General features: G+C 42.7%; 1 protein-coding gene across 1 annotated transcript in view; it reads right to left on the reverse strand.

Annotated features, from left to right (window-relative positions):
• mgat4b (alpha-1,3-mannosyl-glycoprotein 4-beta-N-acetylglucosaminyltransferase B) overlaps nt 1-17433 on the reverse strand; it is a 97660-nt gene that overhangs the window by 39322 nt on the left and 40905 nt on the right. Inside the window, exons 2-4 of the mRNA XM_070837224.1 lie at nt 10234-10413; nt 8491-8634; nt 5809-5942 (exon numbers count right to left, since the gene is read on the reverse strand). Coding sequence (XP_070693325.1) covers nt 5809-5942; nt 8491-8634; nt 10234-10413 — 458 coding nt within the window. The remainder of the gene's footprint in view (nt 1-5808; nt 5943-8490; nt 8635-10233; nt 10414-17433) is intronic.

Raw genomic sequence — 17433 nt, forward strand, 5'->3', positions numbered from 1 at the left:
TTCTACAAAAGGGTTGGAAGTGACAAAAATCAACTGATGAAAATGCGGGTGATTAAAATGCACGTGAAACGAGACAAGTGGAGTCGTTCTGATTAAAACGGTGGTGATGTGATGAAAACAGAGCCGTGTTTCATCACTTTACCCCTTTTTACATTCATCAGCCATCATTCACAACACAAAACTGCCATTTATTATTTAAGGAAAGTGGCCTCAGGGGCCGGAGGAACAAGAAATAATTGAAAACAATGAAAGTGTTGTATGTGAATTGAATTGTAGAGTGAAAAATTCTAAACTGGGCTGGACTGAGTTTCTGTTTCTGTCTTTTATTACAGCAACTTTTGTCACATCCGCCCAAAACTGATCGTGCAAATACAAAACACTTAATTTAATCACTAAATCTTTTGTTTCACATGTCTTTTCATGCATTAGTTTCTCTCTGTAACACCCAGTGTGTGTTTGTCTGATTGTTTAAACCATGAAAGAGTTTACAGCGTTTTATTAAAGCCGTAGTTTCATAAGTTTCACAGGTGAGACGACCGGCCTCACCTGACCAAACGTCTAAAAAAAGACCGTAAAAAAGGATCGTAAACCTCCATCTTGTAATTCTTGGCTAAAAGACCTTATGTCCTTCCTTTATTTAGAAAAGATTAAGTACAGCATTAGAGGTTGTGCTGATAATTTTGACAAGACTTGGGGTCCTGTTCTGTCCTTCATTCATTCTGTTCCTTCTTTGGAAGACTAAAATTATTTATCTGACTATTTCATAGAGCAAATTAGTCGATTCAATTCAATTTATTTCAATTCAATTTTATTTGTATAGCCCAATATCACAACAGAGTGTCTCACAGTGCTTTACAAAGTTCACTGAAATCGATTTGATGTTGATCGATTATGCAGCCCTTTGTGTAACACTTTTTTTTTTTTCCTTCTCTTTGTTTGTTTTTTTCCTTTCTTTACTACTTTTGATATTGTCATTGTCATTTAGGGTATTTGTGGTGTGTGATGTGTTGTGTTATTATACTAAAATAAAAATGGGTTACAAGTACTGTACAAAAGATGTATGTGATGCAGATATCCCAATAAAAACACTTAAATAAAAATAAAAAATAAATAAATGTTTGATTATGAAATGATTAATCTCCTGCAAACCTTTATTACAAAAACAGCAGCAGCATGAAAAACTACTCTGAAACATTGAATGTTTCCTGACTTCGATGTTTTATGTCTTCTAGATGGAAACTAACCTGACATAACACCAAATGTTTGACATCAACATGATGAAACAGCGCCCTCTAGTTTGGCTGTAATAAGCTCTGAGCTCTCCCCTACTGTAACTAAAAGAATGAAAGAATAATAATCTATCCATGACCCCTGCGTCAACCTTAACCATCGCTAAACAAAAATATTTTTTGTTTGATCAATAACAACATAATAAAAATGTCCTCACAAGACGCTGTGGTCCTCAGTGTGTTCTCCACCTATGGTCCCCACAAAGCAGGTAAAACAACACCATCCAAACACACAGACAGTTGTCACGCACGTGTTGGACTGAGATCATCTGAATATTTTTATGTTTTCTTTCTCGTTCCCACTCGAACATCAACAACAACTTGAGCAATCGATGACATCAGAGCTCAGCCTCCTGTTCGGCCAATCGGGAGCCAGGCGGGCATCCTCGGGGACCCAATCATGTGGCTCTGAAGGTCGCCGTGAGGTCACACACATGTTTCCACCAGCCGAGCGGAGCTGCAGCCCGTCGGTCCCTGTGGAGAGCTTGTGGTTTGTTTTGGCGTCCTGGAGGTGCCAGCTGGGTGGAGTTTACCGCAGAGCGCCGTGTTAACGAGGAGCAGACCCACTTTTCTGATGCTTCTCACTCCTCACTGTCAATATTTACAGAGAGTTCTTCTCTCTCCGAGTCTCTCAAGTCTCTGACACAGACACCGAAAGCTGTTGGTGTGACGCATCTTTTACATCTGAAAGTTTTAACACCAAAACAGAAGAAGTTGTGGCATCACGGGGGCCTGAAACGAGGTCCAGACGTTCAGTTGGTGCTGGTTCTGGTTTCCACAGTGAGGAGCTGCAGGCTCTGTTTGTTTCAGCTTGGTGGAAAACTGAAGCTCCGACTATCAGATTAAAGGAAGTTTCCAGCGGCTGCACATGAGCTCCGGCTGAGAGAAATAAAGAGGACCACGAAGACGCCACAGACAGTTGCTCCATTGTTCGTTTTACATGAAAACTTTTACATAATTCTTCATAAATCTACAGTAAAACCACGTAAAACGTTCTCATGCTTTCATATTTTAATACACGAAGAGAGGAACACTGTTTAGAGAGCACAGTGCTGAACTTAAAGTCTAATAATCACAATAACAGTTAAATAACACAGATCTGTGTTTAACTGTTTGTCAAAGTGCAACACAGAACAAATGAGGATTAAAAATAAACTGTTATTGCTGTTAGTCCTCATTTCCTGCTGCTGTCGTATGAATAATTATTATTATTAAATTAATTAAAAGAGATAAGCAAACAAAAATGACTGAAACACACACCGGCCTGTGTTTCCACGGTGTCTGTAAAGTTAGATTAGACACTCACACTGTGGAGGAAGTCATCTGTGGCCCCGCCCCCTCCTGACGGACCACCATGGGACATTAAAAATCTTAAAATCTGAATAAAGTTTTGATCCTGTTCGAATTGTTGCATGAATCACACATGTGATTTTAAAGTCAGTAAAGTCTCAGTTTGTGGTAAAGATGGTAAGGTACCATTTAGTTTGGTGTCAAACCGCTCAGTGAGCTACATCCACATACGTCACCTGCTAGCTAGCGAGCTAATGACGCTACGCCCCTGTGCTAATGTGACGTTATCTGACCTGCTGTGTTTTTATCAGACTCCTTTAATCAGCCGCAGGAGGATCAGACCCGTCTAACACACACACACAGAGCAGAGTTAGAACTGATTTTCAGATTTTATTGATCACGTTTAAAGTGTGGACCTCATGTTAGCAGGCCCTTTCAAAATAAAGGCTTAAATCTAAAGGTGACCGTCAGATTTGGACCGACAGAATCAGTAACTTCATGTTAAAATGTGTGTATCTGTATATATGTGGAAGATCTGTTTTTCTATCTGTTATATTTTTATTTTCTATTGTTTTTTATTGTTGCTCTTATTCTTCTATTTGTATATATTTACATTCATTAGTGTTTTAATGTCTTTTGTCTTTTGCTTTTAGTTTTAAATTCATCTTAATCCTTTCTGGCTCTTTGCTGTTATTTTGCTTTATTAACTCAGTTTCTAAAAGTGCTGTTTTATTACTATTATTTAGTAATTAATCATTATTATTAACTATTAATATGAACTTTTGCTAACAAACTGTGACTTTCCTGACTTGCAGAATAATCTTTTAAACAGTCAAACATCATGTTTGTAATTCATTCGAATGGGATCAGAACTTTATTTGTCTCTCACTGTTGACAGATCCCGCAGCGACTTTGCCTCTCTGTCGCGTTCATTTGGTAACCATGGTAACGCCTTTCTTAGATGGGGGATTGACAGGCGACAGTTTGGTGGTGAAGCTGCTGTCAACAAACCGGAGCGGCCGACGTTTTGAGGCGAACCACGGCGGCGGCCAGTTTCACTTCCTTCGCTCAGATATTTCTTGTTTCCCTGCGAGTTTGTTTTCATCTCTGCCTCCATTTGTCATTTTGATATCTTTCTCCTTTGTCTTTTTCCTCCAGGCTGATGGGATATTTAAAGGTCCCCTCAGGGTTTTTCGTTCTCGCCCCTCAGACTGAGCTTCGCCGTGTCCTCGCTGATGGAGCCGGACTGACCTCCGCTGTTGGACGTCCGGAGGTCTTTGCGGACTGAGGAATCATCAGGCAGCGTCTCAGCAGAAGGACGAGCAGTGAAGAAGCACTTAAGGCTTTTAAAGTGGAGAGATGTGTACCATGAATTTTACATGACTGAAGGATGTTGTGCTGAAAGTGCAGATGAACATGTGACATAATTCGGCAGGACAACACAAATCCATCCGAGCGTCCTGCAGATCCACAACAAACTCTTTGTTTCACGTGAGTGGGTCTGAACACCTGCAGTATCACGTCTCCGTGCTGCTGGAACAACACAGAAAAACTGATATTTTTACTTTCAGTTCTTTAAGTGCCGTTTCCTGGAGTGTAAATCCGTTAGAGTGGCATTTTGTCAGGCCCACGCCCGCGATGCGGCCGTGTGCCAACAAGCTCGGGTGTGCTCTGGCACCTGAAGGCCGACCGTGAGGCGGCTCCGGGCCCAGAATCGGCTGCCAGAGCTTCATGAGGTTCAGCTGGAGCTAAAGGAAACGCTGCTGGATTCTGGAGTTCAGTCAAAACTACAAAGAGCTCCATCAGCTCTGCATCAAACCAACCAGGTCGCTGCGTGAACCTGATCCAGAAAGGTCCAAGCGTCCACGTTCAGATCTCATCCGAGGCCCCTGTGGCGCTCTGGTTAATGGTTAATTGGTTAATTTGGGGGCTAATTTTGGCTTTATTTTTGGAATCAGTTAGCAGACTGAGCGAGCTCACTGAGAGAAGGGACATTAGACGATAGTTCAAAATGAGTAAATCCATATGTAGAATTAAACGGAGCTCTGTTGCACATTAAAAACTATGGAGTTTATTTCTTGTCTTTATTTGAGAGAGCAGTCTTTAAATTTGAGGGCATGACTCAGTGATCTCATGTTCATATTTTGGGATGCTATCCCTCAAAAGTCTTACCCGAAAACCCAGAAATTTAAACCAGACAGAATAAAAAACGTTAGAAGCATGAAAATCAATTGAATAACCAACTCAACTAAACCTGAGCGAGTCAACTAATCAGCAGGAAAAACACTTCTGAAACACCTCTAACTGAGGCTAATGTTAGTGCTAACTGGGGCTAATGTTAGTGCTAACTGAGGCTAATGTTAGTGCTAACTGGGGCTAATGTTAGTGCTAACTGGGGCTAATGTTAGTGCTAATTGAGGCTAATGTTAGTGCTAACTGAGGCTAATGTTAGTGCTAACTGGGGCTAATGTTAGTGCTAACTGGGGCTAATGTTAGTGCTAACTGGGGCTAATGTTAGTGCTAACTGGGGCTAATGTTAGTGCTAACTGGGGCTAATGTTTGTGCTAACTTAGGCTAATGTTTGTCCTAGCTTTCTTCATATTAAACTCCATCCTAAAGCCAGACTCAGTAGCAGTAACATGTTCAGAGTGTAACAGGCCGTCTGATTGATTAGTAAAAACCTGATGATTGGTAAAAACAGTCACCAGCTGTTTTAGAGAATTTTTTTAAGAATTAAAATATTTATTAAAACTAGAGAAAACAGATAAATAAGGGTTCATATGTTCAAATAACATCTGATGAGGAGCTGCAATGACACAGCTCTGTGTGTGTGTGTGACCTTCATCACACACACACACACACACACTGAAGTAAATGAGCCTGCACACACTTCATACTAATGTAATTTCACAGCTTAAATGTTTCAGTGCACACACACGTCATCATTGTTTTACTTCCCTGCAGCTGTTCGATGTTAGCATTAGCAACGTAGCATTATCACTCTGTGTGTGTGTGTGTTTGTGTGTGTGTGTGTGTGTGTGTGTGTGTGTGAATCTGTGTGTGTGTGAATAATTGGCCGTCAGTGTGAGTGTGTGTTGATGCGTGTGCTCCCTTGCATGCTTTCTAAAGGTCAGTGGTTTAGCTAATGAACCTGAGCACACACACACACACACACACACACACACACACACACACATATACACACACATATACACACACACACACCGACCTCTGCGATGAGGACGACGATGACACAATCCTCCTTCTCGGCAGGACTGAGCTCTGACATCAGAGAGCTGAGCGTGTCGGTCAGGTAGGAGTGGACCTCCCTCTTCACGCTGGGAACCCCCATCACTATGGAGACTGCACACACACACACACACACACACACACACACACAGATATCATCAGCAGGTGGGACAGTTTTTCTTGAACAACTCAGGACACAAAATGAATCAGTGATTTTATTTGCTGATTCGTGAATCTTAAATCTGAGTAACATTGTGTTATTTACATGTATGTCATACGTGTGCTGTATGTACACAAGCGTGACGTGTGTGTATGTACATGTATATTAAAGTGTGTGAAATGGACACGTTAAAGATAATTTGACATGCAAATAGGTATAACTATATCTATATATATATACACAATATTTACCTGCTATTAATTTCATTTATTTATGTATCTGTTTTATTTGTTTATGTTTTTATCTCAAATTAAATTTATAAAACATTTATAAAAAACGTTTGTGTGTCCATCACGCCGGCGTCTGGAGAACGAGTGATGCAGATGGTGGAGAGGAGGAGCTGGTTTACATTCAGAGGAGCGCCGATGTATCAGGAAGCAAACGAAGAGGAGGCCGAAGGTCACAGCAGCCTGATTACACGCCGCTGGTGTTCATCTGCCTCTCAGGGCTTCAAATAAAGCGAATGTCAGCGGGCCTGCCTCTGTTTTTACCACTTTCACTTCCCTGAGGGGCTGTTGGAGTGTTCCCAGGAAATAGATGGAGACACTGAATACTTCAGAGTGTGTGTGTGTGTGTGTGTGTGTGTGGGGGGGGGTCAAGGAATGTCGAGTGTTTCCAGCAATTGCCCAGAGCCGGCTGGCAGCTCTAAAGGCAACCACAGAGCCAGTAGCGGTTCAAAAAGCTGTATTGTGGCTTTGTTTCCAGCAAATACTCTGAGCCGGTGGGTATTTTTAAGGGGCCAGGGAATGATGAGTGTTTACAGTAAATACACAGAGCCCACAGGTTATTCAGGGGCGCCCTGGAGTGCGAAATATCCAACGAATACACAGCGAGGCAGCGATAACGGAGGTCTGGAAGTGTTTCTAATAAACGCACAGAGCTGGCGGGTAGTTCAAGGGCCTGGGAATGTTTAGTGTTTCCAAGAAATACGCTGAGCCAGCGAGTGGTTCAGGTGGTCTGGGAGTGATAAGCGGGTAGTTCAGGGAGCCAGGGAGTTTTGAGTGTTCCCAGCAGTTCAGGTGGGGTGGGGTGGGGGGGGGGACTATTTCCAGTTAACACGCGCTGACGGTGTGTACTTCAAGGGGCGTCTGCAGCAATTTATGGGTAGTTCAGGGACCATGGGAGAGTGAGGGACTCCCAGCAACTACAGAGCCAGAGATTAATCCACAGTAATGGGGTTAGACAGCATTTCCAGCAAATACACACAGCCGGTGTGCAGTTTAAGTGTCCTGAGAGAGAGATGCGAGCATTTGTCGGTAAACTCAACACTTCCTTCCGGCAAGAATTTCACAATAAAAGCCCTCCAGTGGCAGAAAGCCTCCCTTAGCTTGTTATTATTGTTTAGATTGCAGTTTTTATTCAACAAGTTATAATAAATAAAACCAGATTTGGTAAAACAAGCTGAGCCAAACCAGACTGAACAAGGACAAATGAGTCAGGGTCAGGATGTAACACACACACACACACACACACACACACACACACACACACCCTCCAGGCTTGTATCTGGAAACTTACAATCCTCTCTGTGTTTCTTTAACCTGATTTTCTCTCCTTGATGCTCCAGGAAAAAAAAATGCTTTATGCTGAGCCTGTTGCGTTTCGAAATAGAGATAAATGAGATTTGTCACACACACACAAATAAACACACACACACACACACACACACACACACACACACAGATAAATACATATAAATTTCTTGCTCTTTTTCTTCTCTTGGTTTTTATCTCTCTGTCCTTTGTGACACCATAAAACACTTTCAGCCCGACTAACCTGTTTTACTCAAAGTGCATCATAAATACACTGCACACACACACCCACCCACACACACGCACACACACACACACACGCACACGCACACGCACACGCACGCACGCGCGCACGCACGCACACACACACACACACACACACACACACACACACACACTAATATCTTCTATTTTCTGATGTGTTTGTTCTCTCTGGTTTTATCTGTAATTGCGCCCTCTGTGTAAAGCAGACTTGTCAGGAAATGGTTTACTAAGCTGAAAAAAAGGCTTTATAAATAAATTAGACTTGACTCACACACACACACACACACACACGGTGACCTTGGTCCAGCCTGGTTGGTCGTAGCTGTTTGTTTTATTCTCCAGGGGATGATGTGGAGGGTATGAGAGGGGCCTCGGTGAGCTGTCTCCCCAGGGAAGGTGTACTGTGTCTGGGCTGCTGGGTCTGGTGGGTGCCCTGGGCCACCAGTGGAGGTGAGTGTGTGAGTGTGTGAGTGTGTGGGAGGCGATCTGATCTCACTGGTGAGGTTGTTTCTGCCTTTAATGCACTGAATGACTTGAATTATCTGATTACATTTCAGAGGAGACTCCAGGTGTGTGTGTGTGTGTGTGTGTGTGTGTATGTGTGTGCGTGTGTGTGTGCGTGTGTGTGAGGGGGGGGGTGTCTTACCTCCGGTGCGTCCCTGCCCCAGGTGCACGGCGGGCAGCAGGCTGTCCTCTCGGTTCAGCAGGTGAGGAAGATGATGGAAGATGGAGGGAAGCTGCAGCACGTTTTTGCTGCTACTCACATTCCACAACTTCAGCCTGGTCTCCTCTGGAAACAGGACAGAAACAGACCAGGTGAGACCAGGTGAGACCAGGTGGGACCATATTAAAGTCTCATTAGACCAGGTCAAAGGAGAAGTCCAGTATTTTAAAACCTCTCTGTCCACATCCTGCTGTCTGAATGACTGGTAGGTGCTAAAAGTGTTGGAACTGGTCCAGTCGATCACCTCAGCCAACATTTATTGTATATTGGTTCTGTTCTGGATGATGTTTCTTCCCGTTCTGCTGTCTGAGGCAGTTTTTTTTTCTCTTTGAACAGAACAAAGCACACACTCCTCCATTAACTTCACTGTCAGAATACCCATAATGCAACAGTTTCATCAGCTGCACACACTAGCGGGGTCACATCTGAGTGCTCCTCTCTCTTATAACGCTGTCACCAAACAGAGATGAGAGTTTATTTTTCAATTACTGGTCAGAATTGTTTAGTGATCATGTCATTATCTCCTCTGAAATAAATCTGATCGGGCTCCTCTGTGATCGGCGTGGGCGTCCCCGTGGGCTTCAGCAGCCGGGACGATAAAACACTCATAATGACAGAAGTGATTGTTTTCTCCACTGCAGTTAGTCGGATCAATAATTCACACTTAAAATGTTTAATTTCTTTTAATGGAGGAAGCGACGCCTCGAGCAGAGACGGTGGTTAAACTGCACGAATGTTTTTACATCACAAGACTGAAGAGATGATGTTTTATAAAAAGACTGCAGCTGTCTGATGTTGATATTTTTAACCCAGGGTCCTCTCTGTTCATAGGTAGGTAGTAAAAGTTTGGTAAATGGTTGTTATTCTAAGTGTGTGACAGCATTATGGAAAGGATCCCTACAGAGAGAGACCTGGAAGATCCTTTTGGTTTAACCACAAACAGCCATTATATCGCTCTCTGCACACACACCAGACTACATTCACTAAAACAGGGATTTTAGAGAACAGGACACAGGAGCTGCTGATCTGCTGCTGCCTCCATCAGTTAGTTTGTTTGTGTTATTGCGTGACTTTGGTGTTTTTAAAGGATTAGTTTGGATCCGACATACTGTTTGTGTAACACATAATAACACAAACAAACTAAGAGATCGAGGCAGCAGCAGACCAGCAGCTCCTGTGTTCTGTGAGGTAAAATTACTAATTTTGTCAATGGAGTGTGGTTTCTTTGAAGGGAGCCATAAACAGATGATGATGAACAGCCACTCTATCACTCTCTTCAAAGACAGCAGACTCCATTGACAAAAACATTAATTTTACACTGAGAAAACTCTTAATGGTGTTGACTCCATGGTCAAGTTAGAACCAATAAATACACAACCTAACTGTAAAAATGCAACTTAACTGCATCTGAAAGTGCTTGTTTGATCCACTGACAGGCTCAGAGTGTTATTCTAAGTGTGTGACAGCATCATGGAAAGGATCCCTACAGAGAGAGACCTGGAAGATCCTTTTGGTTTAACCACAAGCAGCACACACACCAGACTACATTCACTAAAACAGGGATTTTAGAGAACAGGACATGCAAAATGTCCCAGTCTGCTGGACCAGTGTTCTCTTTTAAGCTCTGGTTCAAGTAAACAAAGAATAAAGCTTTGCTCCTCTGACCGGAGAGGCTGCTCCAGGTGCGGTTGATGTCTCTCAGCGCCTGTTTCTCAGCGATGGCCCTCTTGATCTCCTCCAGGACCAGATTCAGCTCTTTGGAGCGCCGCAGGTTCTCCTGCTCAGCCGAGTGAAGGCGCTCCCTCAACGCCAGGAACTCCCTCTGGTAGATGTCCACCACATCTCCTGCAAAGGAGGAGGAGAGGAGGAGAAAAGGGAGGAGACAAGGGAGGAGAGGTGAGTAAAGGTTTCTAAAATCTGAATCTGTTAATCAGATAAATGTTGTGCAGTAAAAACTAGAATATTTGCTCTGAGGTTTGGTGGAGGAGAAAATATAAAGTATCATGAAAAGACTTCAGTACTGTGAGTTCAGTAAAACCTTCAGAGGCCCGAGGAAGAGAATGAGGATGAGGAGGATGAAGAGCAGAAAGAGGAGGAGGAGGAGAAGAAAGAGGAAGAGGAGGAGGAAAATAAGGAGGATGAAGAGCAGGAAGAGGAAGAGGAGGAGAAGGAGACAGATGTCGATGCTGCTGGCCGTCTCCCCTGTGTCACTGATTTATTTCATTGATCGTCTTTCCTCTTCAGCGCTGTCAGAGAGGAGGAGGAGGAGGAGAATGAGGAGGAAGAGGAGGAGGATTTAGGCCCCCCAGGATTACTCCACCAGGCCGACAGAGGGGACGAAGGCCTGAAGCAGTTCGTCATCGTCAACAGGTGGAGGAAAAGAAGACATAATCTGAGTAAAAACATGAAAATAAAACGCTAAATCCGTCATCTGCCGCAGCAAACACCATCCATCATCCCTCCACCATCATCCCGGTTAATGCTGCGTGAAGGTAAATCTGCAGTAATCCCCGTTAGACTCACACGTTACTCGCTTTACCCTGCCCGGTCACATGACCGCCGCTTATCAGACGGCATGCTGGTCCATAAAATGATAAATAACAGCACGAACAGTCCGTCTGAGCGCACACATAACGACGTTTAAGACGTTTAGTTTAACCGTGAAAATGTGATTTTTTACTTGATTTTATGCATTTTAGGAATTCTGTTTTTTTTACTTTGTTGACCGACAGGCTCAGAGTGTTATTCTAAGTGTGTGACAGCATCATGGAAAGGATCCCTACAGAGAGAGACCTGGAAGATCCTTTTGGTTTAACCACAAACAGCACACACACCAGACTACATTCACTAAAACAGGGATTTTACCTCACAGAACACAAGGGTTGTTCTTCTACCTCTACCTCAATCAGTTAGTTTATTTGTGTTACACAAATATTGTCTTGAATCCAAACTAACTATTTAAAACACCAAAGTCACACAATAACACAAACAAACTATCCGACCAAGGCAGCAGCTCCTGTATTGTTCAATGTAAAATTACTGTTTTTGTCAATGGAGTCTGTCTGTCTGTACCACCAGACTCCATTGACAAAAACATTAATTTTACCTTGCAGGTCGACTGCTGCCTCAATTGGTTAGTTTGTTTGTGGCATTGTGTGACTTTAAGTGTTACAATACAATAACACAAACAAACTAACCATTTGAGGCAGTGGTAGACCAGCAACTCTAATGGTCCATGCGGTAAAATTACTGTTTATATCAATGGAGTCTGGTGTGTTTGAAGAGGGATCATTTCCAGATAAAGTCCGTTATTCCAGTGATTCACATCAGAAGCTTGTTGCAGTGAGTGCTGAAGTTTGGCTTCCTGATTTTTCATATTCTGTCTTTTTTTTCCTTCTCTTTTATGATTCCTTTTGTAAAGGATAACGCAAGTATTTTAAAACCTATTTTTACACGTTTAGAGTTTAAATAACTGGTAGGATCCCCCTTCAAAGAAATTTTTTTTAAAGAGCTAGATCCTTTTTATTTAACCAAAAACAGCCGTTATATATCGCTCTCTTCAGACACACCAGACTCCATTCACAAAAACATTAATTCTACCTCATAGAACATATGAGTTGCTGGTCTGCTGCTGCCTCGATTGTTTAGCTTGTTTGTGTTATTGTGCAACTTTGGTGCTTTAAAAGTTTAGTTCAGATCCAACACAATATTTATGTAACACACAATAACACAAACAGACTAACCGCTTGAGGCAGCAGTAGACCAGCAGCTTCTGTGTTCTGTGAGCTTAAATCCCTGTTTTTGTGAATGTAGTCTGGTGTGTATGCAGAGAGCGCTATCTCTCTGTAGGGATCCTTTCCATAATGCTGTCACACACTTAGAATAACAACCATTTAACAAAACATTTTGTGCCTACCAGTCATTTCAAACCCAAAATGTGTAGAAATGGGGCCCAGTTTTAAAAACACCATCTAATAGATGGAAAAGTTGAAGTTAAAAACACACAGAGAAATACTCTCATTTAGCTGTAATTATTCCCCTGAAGCCTCATTAATGGAGCACAATAGACACATCTGTTTGGCTGATAACTGAAGTGAATTTCTGCATGCACACACACACACACACACACACTGCACGCTGATGAGTTTTTAATGATGCTCCTGCCCAGTTATTTATCTGCTCTGATGAAATAATCTCCCTCCTGCAGCAGTCAGTCTGTTGAACAGTGAACTCTGTGTTTCTGCAAGGAAAGATTAACACAAAGTGGAAGCAAAGCAGAGAAACAGTCACTTCATATCTGTTTAGAGGAACAGTTAGCTTAGCTTAGCATAAAGACTAGGAGCAGGGGGAAACTGCTAGCCTGGATCTGATTAACACCCTGCATCTGATTGGTCTCATCTGTACAGAAAAGCTGATATCAGATGAGCATTTAAGGACCTGAGTTTGGGTTTGAGGAGCAGTGTCGAGGAGAATCAGTGCGTCTCCACTGCACACACACTTCAAACGGACGCTCTCTGCGTGGCGTCTGGAGAAAGAAGCTCCCTGTGTTTGATCCTGAGGAACCTGATGCTTCCTGTCAATACTCAGATCAATGAAGCATCGAGCAGAAGCTGCTGGAAGCATCTGGATTGACCAGATGTCCGCGGGAGGAAGACACGATGTGACGGCGGACAGGAAGCAGGGTTTAGAGGCAGCGTGAAGATGTGAGTGGATGAAAGCAGACGGGTGAAACAAACCGAGGCCGAGACGATTTCGTGTGAGTCAAAAATGTTTCTGCATGAAATGTTCGTGTTTACTCTGATGTTTCATCACAGAGACGAGAGCAGAACGAGAAAACTTGGGTTCCACAAACATTGTGAGATGAATCCAAACTGTTTCCTACATGTGGGGAACAAACCAGAGTCTGTATCTGAGAAGTGGACGGAGACGCTTTTAAGCCTCGAACTTAACATTTTGGACGTCGCCATCTTGGTTCCACAAAGACCACTGTGTCTGATTGGTTATGTTTAGGCATGATCTAGTTTACTTAGTTGTTTTAATGTTTTGTATCTATGTGGTTTTGGTGTAATTTTTACGGTTGATATTGTAATTTTGTTGTTGATTGTATGAAGAGGAAACCTTGTTGACTGTATGTATTTTAATGATCAATACCTCCCAATAATAACCCATAAGATTAAAAAAGAGAATGTATGAACACAGCAACAAAGAGAACAGAAACAACCATCGATTGTTTAACAGAAGTGGTTGTAGCCACCATTTTGAAGCTTTAAGTTTGGCTTCATGGGCGTCGCCATCTTGGTTTTTTGGAGCCAGAAGAAATGACGTTTGTTCCACCATGACGAACCGATTACAAGCGATCTTCATGGAACAAACGCCACTTTCGGCTCCAAAAGAACCAAGATGGCGACGCCTGTGGAGCCAAACTCAAGGCTTCAAAATGGCGGTCCACAAACCAACGGGTGACGTCACAGCGGCTACAACCACTGTGTGATCTACAGTCTATGTTTGCCGCCAGTGGAGTCGCCCCCTGCTGGCCTATTGGAGAGAAAACAGGCTTTCCATGTGGAAGCTGCGTCCACTTCTTTAGCACAGTTTGAAGAATGAACACAGGCTTGAACACAAATGTGAAAATTCACCTTGCGTTCATCCTGAATGCATCATTTAAATAACAGGCCTCAAACTCGTAGCCCATGGCACAACTTGCTGAATCCATGGCAACATTATAAATCCTGTTTTTTCAAATTAAAAGTGTGCTGAATTAGCTATCGGCAGCTGCTGTTCACAGCGCTTCCATGGACGTACAGACAACTGTCACTGGATTAATGTGATACTGAAGAAAACTTTAAACCATGATAATTCTCAGGCAAGTTCTGCAGTGTCTTCTAAGCATGTTTATGGGTGTTAATTCATGACGGACATCAGAAATAATGAAATCCTGGGAGAGAGTGAGTCACACTGATTGTGTACAGGACTTTTAAGTGTATCTAACGGACTTAGAGGAGTTTAAGACGGTTTTCTTTCAGGTTAAAGCAGGAAAAAGCAAACAAAATTGGATTTACAATGCTTTCACAAGCAAACGGACACACCGTAAACAGTGTGTGTCTGTGTGTGTGTGTGTGTGCGTGTGTGTGATAGTCGCAGTGAAAACACTGATTGTGTTTCTGAGCCAGGCTTTCTACAGGATTACATCCTCATATATTCATGTTTGACCCAACAGCAAATGATGTCTTATGTGTGTGTGTGTGTGTGTGTTCACTCAGCTGCTCCAATAATAAATTAATAAATCAGAGACAATAGCATAAATTAGGGGAAAGTAAAGCTCATGAGGGTCCAGAGGTCACCACGCCGCTGTGAGGACACACACACACACAACACACACACACACACACACAAAGCCTGGCTCAGATCAATAGCTGAAGACGGATAAACAGCACTAATACACTGTAATCCTGCACCGTAATACCATAACTCTCACACACACTCACACACACACTCACACACACTCACATTTATGACATACAGAGCCGAGTTGAGAGGGCGGTCAGGTTGAGTCATCATGTGCTAGTGTGTGTGTGAGTGTGTGTGTGTGTGAGTGTGTCAGAGTAATAATATAATAGGCACCAATCACTGGGTGGAGACCACCCAGGTAATGAGATTACCCAGCACCCTCTTTCTCTCTGTCTCACACACACACACACACACAGAATGACTCACAGTTAATGGTCTTCTGGTTTTTCGGCTGGCAGGAAGGAGGCGGTTGTGGCGTGTAAATGAGTCCTGACGCTCCTCACTGATCAATAAATCATGAGTCTGATATTGATTAATCAGCTGATTCTGGCGGATATTGTCGAGAGTGAAAGTCTCAGTTATCGGCTGCTTTTCACACACACACACACACACACACACACAGCCAACATAAACGTGGAGCACTTCCTCCACCTGTTGTTAAATACAGTTTTTACATCCAAAATAAACGGAAACACTCAAAACCTCAAAATCAAACTTACACATGAATCAATATTCATAATCACTTTGATTTTCATAAGCTATAACTGAGAGAAACACAACAGTAGATTATTACTGATGATGTACCATGATGCATGTGGAGTAATGATCTAATAATAGAGTATTTAGGGGAAAACTATGTTATATATTGATATTATATATAGGTACATCGTGGAGGCAGAGTCCATTCATTCCTGATTATTGACTATTATTATTGACACCTTGAAGGCCGTTTTCACGCTTTATTTCTGACAAAGAAAAAAAAAAGAGGGTCTGACTGATACACGGATCAATCACTACCATCCCATTAGGTTCTTGTGCAATTAAAAGGTTTTGTAATTACTCCAGTAAAGAGGACGGATCATCAATACGACTCGGCAACAGGAGATATTTCTAGTTCAGAAAGCTCAGCTCACAGATCCTTTAGCTCAGCTGTTAGCCACGAAGCTAATGTTATGCTAGCCACAAAGCTAACGTCAGGCTAGCCACGAAGCTAATGCTATCCAAGCCACAAAGCTAACGTCAGGCTAGCCACGAAGCTAATGTTATGCTAGCCACAAAGCTAATGTTATGCTAGCCACAAAGCTAACGTTATGCTAGCCACAAAGCTAACGTTATGCTAGCAAGATTCAGCATGAATAACGCTGCGTACTGTTGACAATCAGTAAATATAATGTCACAGCATGTTTAACGACAACTAACTAACCAATTAACCAGCTAACTAACTAACTAACTAACCAACTAACCAGCTACGTCACCATCTCCAAATCAATATGAAGACTCTCGCGAACAAGCGGTCGTCTGTGTGCGACGTTACTGTCGAGCGAGCTGGATGTGAGATGGTTGGAGTTTTTCAAGATGGCCGACTAAAGCTCTGGATCATTAATCGATCATTAATGTGTGATGAACCGTTAAAAGGACGCGATCAGAGAGTGATCATGAGGGGATCAGTCTACTGGATGAGGACCTGAAGGAGGACACCCACTGTAGGAAATAGCTTCAGTGCAGTGAACAAACTGCGAACGGAGGCTCCGACGGCGCCCCTGTTGCTATGGTTACTGCAGCCAGCGCATTAATTCAGACAGTTTGACTTCACGGCCGTCCATTATCACTTTTTATTGGCCACCCAGCAGCCAATCAGAGTCGAGTATTCCCCCAGACCACATGGTGTAAACAACAGCACGACTTCAGCTTCATCCACCGTTCACAGTGTTGTGGTGAAACAAGTGTGTGTGTGTGTGTGTGTGTGTGTGTGTGAGATGAACCTGGACACTGAGGTGTAATTAACTGGCATCACACATTCAAAATCACTTCACAGCTCATGGTGTTACTTTAATTTAACTTTTGAGTTTTTCCTTCCCGAAGAAGGAGGGTCATAAAGGGCAGGTGATGCCTCGGACTGATCCATCGGACTGATCCACTGGCCTCATCGACTGCTGGACTCTTTATTAGATTGCTTGTTTGCTTACACTTGTTTATTTCAGTGAACTTTGTAAAGCACTATGAGACACTCTGTTGTGATATTGGGCTATACAAATAAAATTGAATTGAATTGAATTGAATTGAATTTCTCACTTCAGGAAAAGGTTTTAAATGTATGAATTCATAATTAAGCTCTTAAAAAGCCCATAATTACATTTATTGCTCAGATTGAACGTCCATGTTATTAGAATCTGTAGAGATGGAAATTTTGTTTGTGCAGACGACAGGAAGAGAATACTAATAATGTGTGTGTGTGTGTGTGTGTGTGTGTGTGTGTTCATATTCATGCTCACACACAGAAGCTGGAGGATCCTTCACACGTGGCCGAGCTTCATGGACAGATTGGTCTGGCACTTTCTAACGAAGTCCCTAACGAGG

The sequence above is a fragment of the Pempheris klunzingeri genome, chromosome 9 (genome assembly GCF_042242105.1).
Source record: "Pempheris klunzingeri isolate RE-2024b chromosome 9, fPemKlu1.hap1, whole genome shotgun sequence".
NCBI classification, from domain to species: Eukaryota; Metazoa; Chordata; class Actinopteri; order Acropomatiformes; family Pempheridae; genus Pempheris; species Pempheris klunzingeri.